This window comes from Hippoglossus hippoglossus, chromosome 12 (genome assembly GCF_009819705.1).
Source record: "Hippoglossus hippoglossus isolate fHipHip1 chromosome 12, fHipHip1.pri, whole genome shotgun sequence".
Taxonomy (NCBI): domain Eukaryota; kingdom Metazoa; phylum Chordata; class Actinopteri; order Pleuronectiformes; family Pleuronectidae; genus Hippoglossus; species Hippoglossus hippoglossus.
In genome coordinates, this window is record NC_047162.1 from 1,214,107 (window position 1) to 1,222,181 (window position 8,075).

Here is an 8,075-nt window from a genome sequence, read left to right on the forward strand (position 1 = left end):
ATATATCTCCCTCTACTTGCGTCACCCATTCTAACAGCACATCCATGAATGGCTAGAACTGCTGTCACTCTCTATGTCACATGTAGGTGTTCGCATCCTATTGGATGGTTAAGGCTAAAGTATGCATAACTAAATCACATTGTGTCCTTACGTCTTGCCACTGGTGTAATACACAAAAGAGCTGATGTTGGTGCCTCTCTGTCTGAAGCATCTGAGTTAGATATGAAAGTCCCTAAGCATAGACACTACAATGTACTGTTGGTTGGGCCTTTATCTATAACCTGACCTTGGTACTGCTTAGAGAGAGAAGGGAGTATCTGTGGAATTAGACAGGCTCCTTTCTCCTGTACAGATATAATGTGTGATATACAATATACATAATATATAGTGGCATATACAGTAATGTATGAGGATGGTCCAAAATTCCTCAACACCCACTAACTTGCCTTTATCTTGTTCACTTTGCCAATCATTTTTCATTTGTATCAAGCTGTGCATGTAGGCCTATAAGCGTGTTGGTAATCTGTGTAAGTTATTGATATCAAAATAGATCTGTATTTGCTCAAAAACAATCCTCCCTATTACCTTTTGTAAAACTGGTAAGAAACTTATAGGGCGGAATTTGTCCCATAAAATGGTTCGGCTGGATTCTTTGAGAGCGGAAAAACTTTTGCTACCTTCCAAGCCTGTGAACAAGTACATTTCTCAATACTCAATTAATAATATGACAGACTGGAACCCCAATTTAATTGGCTGCAATTAAAAACAAATTGCTTCTAAATTATCCACACCATGGTGGCCTATCCTGACCTTTATTAAGCTGGTGCTCAACTTACTTTTACAATTTTAAATTTAAACTTCTTAACAGTAAGAAAGACAGTAATCATTAAAATAGTTAGTAAGTTTTGCCACTTTATATTTTTCCGGTGGCATTACTCCTCCTAGTCGCCAGATGTCGCCCTCAGTTATTCTCTACAGTATTATCTGTGATCGCTGCCTTCAGGAACTCTCCAAATTATCAGAGTTATAATACATGTTGGATGGTAGTTAACATTTACATGCAGTGGTGTTCGTGTGTGACCAAGTGCGACCCAATCAATTAATATGTGGAGGAAAGAAACATTAAAATCACATGATAGTTACATGGAAACAACATAATGTCCTTATAACCCGACAAGACAACAAATATTTGATAATAATGTATCTTTCATAATTTGATTGATGTCCATTGTAGTCTGTAGTATTTGTGTAGAAATTGTACATATTCATAATCAGGTGTTTTAATATTATTGTCATCAATGAATCATTAAAACCAAAAGATTCCAAAGGTTCCCACAACTTACACTGCAGAAGTTTAAGAGGCTGAGTTGTACTTGAACGCAGCACTGATCGTACACAGGCGCAAAGATGCAGCGAGAGAGGACGACCAACGCCACTACGGCTGAAAAGTAGGAATAAAGACAATAATCATTTTATTTGTTGAATACTTATGTTTCCATCCGTTTAATGATCTTGTCTTCAGCCCGTGTTTCAACGTACAGACCCAAATATTGAGTGAAATGTCTCCTCTCCAGGCCCGACCGGGAGGCCGCCATCATGTCCAAATACTACGATGGAGTGGAGTTTCCTTTTTGCGACGAGTTCTCCAAATATGAAAAAATGGCCAAAATAGGACAGGGGACCTTTGGGTGAGAAGCACAGAGAGACTGTGCTGTGTGTTCATATCTGTGCATGCTAACGGTAACACTGCTAATGGCTAATGTCAGTGATATATGTAGCAACGATCAAACAATGAAGGGTTGTCCTTTTAAAACCGATGCTACCTACAGGAGTGTGTATCAGTGAATAGAGGGCTGCATTAGTCTGGACATTTACATGACAGGACTCCCCAGTCGCCATGCGACAGGCCCCTTGCTCAGACTTCCATGTGCCAAAGCTAGAGTTTATGCAGCACTTGTATAATAAAGGTCAAATGTGGAAACAACAGACACGTTTAGCTGGAAGTTGTTTACCAATGTCATTTCTACTGACAACCAGGTAAAGCCCTTCATGTGTTGTTGTGTCTTGTTGTGACTGTGTCTTTCACAGGGAGGTGTTCAAAGCAAAGCACAGACAGACTGGGAAGAAGGTCGCGCTGAAGAAGGTTTTGATGGAAAATGAGAAAGAAGGAGTAAGAGACCATTTAATTAATTTTACAAACTGATATCTAAACCTTATTTTGAGTCAGCATGAGGGTTTTTTTCCACATAAGAGAAAAGGCATATTTATGGAAAGCTGTGTTTATTTACTAGTTTGGTCTTATGTTTGTAATTTAATTCCAATTGTCAATAATTACATTATTGCAAATGTCCCCATTGCAGGACTAATAAAGGACTTCTTATTATTCAGAGTAGGGCTGCACGATATATCTCAAATGTGTCGTCATCGTGATATCAACATGCACGATAGACGTATCGCTAAAGACTGCTTGAATTACGATTAATGGTGTTCCATGTGCCAAGCTCTGCATGTCAATATATTTGGCCAATCAGACCCGCTAAAGTTTAAATGTTGAATTTGTTTGAAATGACTCCACAATATCAACACTGATCAGCACATAATGATCAATACTTTTCTTAAATGAGCGAAATCTTTCTTCATAGCTTTGCGTGCGTTCATTCATTACTTCAGCCCGTCCTGACTCCTCTCACTCTCTTCATCCCTCTCTCGCCCTCACACGCAGACACACACACTCTCGCGAACAAACGGACACATGTGTAAACTTAGACTGGGTAAAAACAACTGCATTTGTAAACTTGGGCAATGTATGGAGAACTGGAGGAGATGGCGGGGTGCGCTCTGTTTGGCTGGATTCAGTTTGCACTGCAGTGCGCAGCGTGAACAATAGAGACACAGAGAGGAGCAGTAAGTTACTGACAGAGCTCGTAAAAACTGTCCGAAATAACTTTGTATGAAAACATGTATGAAAAGACCCCAAATGAATACTGTAAGCAGACTACTTGATCACTAAAACAGAATTGTTTAAACAGCAATTGTATAGGAACCATTCACTATAAGCGGTTTCCACTGTACGTGTTTGTTTGCATATAGAACAGGGAAGTGAGATCTGATTAAATGGTCACTGGAGACACATTCTATCGCCAGGTGTGAAGAGACCAACTTAGAGCTCTTCACTTGGGATCACAGGAGACGATGTTTTACAAGGTGTGAAAATGGCCAATAAGTCCAGGGCTGAAATTCTTTCGTCAATACATCTCTCGCCCCTATTATCTACATTTTCATCTACTGGCCTTTTAAATGTCAGTATAATTGAATGAATTTCCATTCCTGGTACCACTAGTTCATGAAAGCCAGCCAGTGTCTGACTGCAGATTGAACCTAACTGTCGACCAACTGGGTCCATCTGAGAATAATATGTCTGATGGCAGGGAAAAGCCTGTTGTAGACTCTGGGTCATTCCTGTTTTTGAGTGTAAAGACTGTTTCATACGTCCTGTTCTCACGGTGCAGCTTATCTTTATATTTGTTTCAGTTTCCAATCACAGCATTGAGAGAAATCAAGATCCTTCAGCTGCTCAAACACGAGAATGTGGTCAATCTGATAGAGATCTGCAGAACCAAAGGTTGGTGTCACAAGACTATAGTATATATCATAATAGTGAACTTTGTATCTTCATCTTGGTTACAGTTGATAACCTACCTCTATCTGTTGGCCCTGTCATGTGTAAAAGACAAATGTCTGTTTGAAAATATAGAAGAATATGTTTCGTTGTGAGTAAATATTTCCTAACTACTTTGTTTCCTCTCCTTCTTCTTGAAGCTACACAGTTCAACAGATACAAAGGCAGCATCTACTTGGTGTTTGACTTCTGTGAGCATGACCTGGCCGGGCTGCTGAGTAACGCCAATGTTAAGTTCACCCTGGCAGAGATCAAAAAGGTCATGCAGATGCTGCTTAACGGACTGTACTACATCCACAGAAATAAGGTGAGGCGCTGCAAAAAAATGACCGTCCACTGGTTCTGTGACCTTATCAGCCGATCCCACTGGAGCACAAGAACACCATCAGTTTATTTCACAACTTCCTTCCCAAATATTAATCTAAAGTCTGGCAGGATATAAGCCCATTTACCCCGATACTGTATCACCTACTTAATATGGTTTCATCCCCAATAAATGAAACCATGCTACCATTTAGTTATAGCCTATATCTGAGAGATCATAAATAAAAGAATTCGGACCCCTTCAGTTTCTGTATTTTTTGGGGGGAGATAGGTCTTTGAATGCATCAAATTTCCATTTTGCCCATTCATTTGTTTGTCATTTAATAAACTGACTGTTTTTTATGTTTTAATCATGACACGCCCTTCTGTTGGATCAGATCCTCCACAGAGACATGAAGGCTGCCAATGTGCTCATCACCAGAGATGGCGTTCTGAAACTGGCCGACTTTGGATTGGCCCGAGCCTTCAGCCTGGCTAAAAACAGCCAGGGCAACCGCTACACCAACCGTGTCGTGACACTCTGGTACCGACCTCCAGAGCTGCTGTTAGGTGAGCGACAACCATAACACTTTCCTCTCTGTCAATTCAATTCACTTCAGTTTTATTTGTAAAGCACCAAATCGCACATACATTACCTCAAGGCACTTTACATAGTAAGAGCGAGACCGTACAATATTATAGAGAAACCTTTCTCTCATGCTCTCTGTGTCTGTCTCTCCATCTCTCACTCTGTCTTCTCTTTCTCTCTCTCTGCTGCTCTCATCTGTAAACTCAAAATTTGGGTAAAAACTACATTTTGGGTCTTTGCAAACACAAATGACAGTCGTCATTATTTGCATATAGAACAACAAGTTGTCTAAATTCAGACCCATTTTAATATCAGGTGTGAACACACAAACTTAAAGCTGTCCAATTGAGAGGGGTTGGCTTGTCTTACTCGCTGACACGACTCTGACCTGCTACAGTTTAAATGTCGATTTGTTTGAAATGACGACACAAAATCAACACTGATCACCAAATATTGTTCGATACTTTTCTTAAATGAGCAAAATCTTTCTTCATAGCTGCGCACGCATTCATTCATTAGTTTAACCCGTCCTGGCTTCTCTCGCTCTCCTCATCTCGCTCTCACTCTGACACACAGACACACGCACTCACACACAAACAGTGTCATCAGACACATCTTTGAACTCAGGCTGGGTAAAAACAACAGAAATTGTGTGAAGAGCCAGAGGAGATGACAGGGCACGCTTGGTTTGGCTGGATTCAGTTGGCAGTGTGCAGCGCAGTGCGAATGATAGAGACACAGAGAGGAGCAGTAAGGTGAGGGTGAGGCATCAAGATGTTGGCTCAACATAGTGATGGATGTCAGCTATCGTCGATGAACAGTGCCATCGTATATCAGGCCAACCCTACCTGAATGGTACAAAACACACACATCGTGCTGAGCAGGAAGATGTATTTGCAAATGCCTGTGTAGATTTGTTGTGTTAGAATCTTTTGCCCCACCACACGTTTGCAAAGACGACAAATACTTAGGTCCTTCGGCTTGTTGGTTGCATCAGATAAAAAACGAACTAAATAGGTGAATTTGTATCCTTCTCTGCAACAAGCTCTGCAATTTAATTTGCTGAAACTGGTGTGTCACACTGGTTGTTATAATGATCATCATAACAGTGATACTTATAAATGTAGTAATGTTAACATTAACAGCAGCAATAACATCAGCACCTATTAATAATACTAATGAGAATAATGCTGATTATAAAATAACTAATATTAATTAAGAATATGATAATTGAACACTTAACATAACATCATCTGTGTTACACATTTTACACAGTGGAGAAGAAAATGTACATGATTTATTCATTTATATATTCTTTTATTTGTTTGTTTGGCCATTTATTTGGATAGGTGAGCGGGACTACGGACCTCCCATTGACCTATGGGGAGCAGGCTGCATCATGGCAGAGATGTGGACCAGGAGTCCGATCATGCAGGGCAACACAGAGCAGCACCAGCTCACTCTGATCAGCCAGCTTTGTGGCTCCATAACTGCTGAGGTAAGGGGATATAACCGAAAGGGTCGTAACTTAAGACTGAAAAAGCTTCACATGACTGCATGCGGCTCTTCCTTGTCAACTGGACACGGAACTGATTTCTCTCTCTCTGTCAGGTGTGGCCTGGTGTGGATAAGTACGAGCTGTACCAGAAGATGGAGCTGCCTAAAGGCCAGAAGAGGAAAGTGAAGGATCGCCTCAAAGCCTACGTCAAAGACCCTTACGCACTGGACCTGATAGACAAGCTCCTGGTCCTTGACCCGGCACAGCGCACAGACAGTGACGACGCGCTCAACCACGACTTCTTCTGGTCTGACCCAATGCCGTCAGACCTGAAGAACATGCTCTCCACCCACAACACCTCCATGTTTGAATATCTGGCCCCACCCCGACGGAGAGGCCACATGCCCCAGCAGCCGCCCAATCAGAACAGAAACCCAGCGACCACCAGTCAGACCGAGTTTGATCGAGTGTTTTAGTGGTTGAAGTTGGTTTTTAAAGGGCTGTCACTTTTCAATTACACACACACACACACACACACACACACACACACACACACACACACACACACACACACACACACACACACACTAGTCTGTAGTACTCGGGCTGTTTCCATCTTACCCGCGATTACCTTGTTACAAGCTTCTGACTACAATCCTGAAGAGGAGACTGGCAAAACTGCTAGATGTTCGAATGACTTTAAAAAAAAAAAAAAAAGGTGACAGCCCTAGTTCACGGACAGTTTGCCTGGTTGGACTTCTTGTTTGCTGATTGTATCTTCCAGCCGGCCTAATATTCAGGAAAGCTCCATGTTTCTTTCTGGTGTAGGTTTGTTGAAAACTGGAATGTTGAACTGTGCATTTCTTTGTACGATTACTGTTCCGTGTGAGCGTATGGCAGAGTGCAGGAAGAGGACTGTAAAGTTTATGCGGAGCCTTTTCTCAGCCAAGTTATTACATTCAGGCTTCATGCTTTTTTTGTTCATCTCTGAAGACATGGTTTGAGTTGGTTCACCTTTTATTGAGCAAGGCCTCTGTTATAGTTTTAATTTAGATCTATGAAGTTGTGAGTCTTTTCACACTTGTTTTTCTTAAATAGATTTGTATGAAAAATACCGTCTACACAGTGGATTGAGAAAGAATTTACTTCCGTCCACTTTTTCCCATTGTATGTGGTACCCTTATGGTAACTAATTGTGTCTCTCATCATTCTTCACTCAGCACAAACAATATGAAAACAAATATTTTGAAATGTTAAAGTAACAAATTCTGTTTGGCTTTTTCCTGAGGTATAGTGTTTAGATTGATGAGGGCACAAAATGAGAGCAAATTACTTCATAAAGCTGCAACATAACAAAAGCTGAGGTCAGTGAAGGAGTCTGAATACTTTCTGAAAACACTGTTTACAGACATTGTAGTGTTTTAATCTCTTTATTTATGTTCAGCAAGTCCAAAACGTTTATCTCATCACATCATTAAACTATTTTCTTTTCCAGAGACATGGCCAACAGTCACTTAAGACTAACAAAAAACAATTGTACCACTGAACAGATAAACATTTTTGAAATATTTACTTTCACTTCTGTGTCACCTGTCAGCTTTTTTCATTCATCCATTCAGCAAGGAAAACAAATTGAAGTTTCAAAAAAACATAGACCCTTACTTGTTTTTACTTATTTTATAGGAATTTCTACTTTTATTTTACATTTTAAGCTTTGTTTGAGGTTGTTATTTTTGATAATTCCGGTACCATTTTACCACAATTTGTGAATTAATTATTTAACACGAGTCTATCTTCATGGGGAATTTCTGTTGCTCATCCCTGTTACAAGAACAATCCAAGGCTCCCTAGGTTCACGCCTTGGCCACATGTGTTGTCCTGATGGCTGGTAGTAGTGTAAGCCATCAGTTTGAATGCAATGCATGTGTATCATGCATCAGTTACAATGAAAAAGATCAAAGGCCAAGTTCACTGTGCATGATGACACTGTTGTCTTAAAGTTCATT

The 8,075-nt window shown here is 40.5% G+C and overlaps 1 protein-coding gene across 2 annotated transcripts; it reads left to right on the forward strand.

Moving 5' to 3' along the window:
* The first annotated feature begins 1,340 nt into the window (after nt 1-1,340).
* cdk9 (cyclin-dependent kinase 9 (CDC2-related kinase)) lies at nt 1,341-7,647 on the forward strand. Of its 2 annotated transcripts, none has more exons than XM_034602837.1 (9): nt 1,341-1,448; nt 1,575-1,688; nt 2,089-2,170; nt 3,532-3,622; nt 3,820-3,986; nt 4,381-4,552; nt 5,921-6,069; nt 6,183-6,561; nt 6,757-7,647. In XM_034602837.1, the coding sequence occupies exons 1-8, from the start codon at nt 1,408-1,410 to the stop codon at nt 6,543-6,545; spliced, it is 1,179 nt and encodes a 392-aa protein (XP_034458728.1). In that variant the 5' UTR covers nt 1,341-1,407; the 3' UTR covers nt 6,546-6,561; nt 6,757-7,647. The 2 variants fall into 2 exon arrangements, with proteins under 2 accessions (XP_034458728.1, XP_034458729.1); XM_034602838.1 differs by having other exon boundaries at nt 1,353-1,448; nt 6,183-6,557.
* Nucleotides 7,648-8,075: the final 428 nt, after the last annotated feature.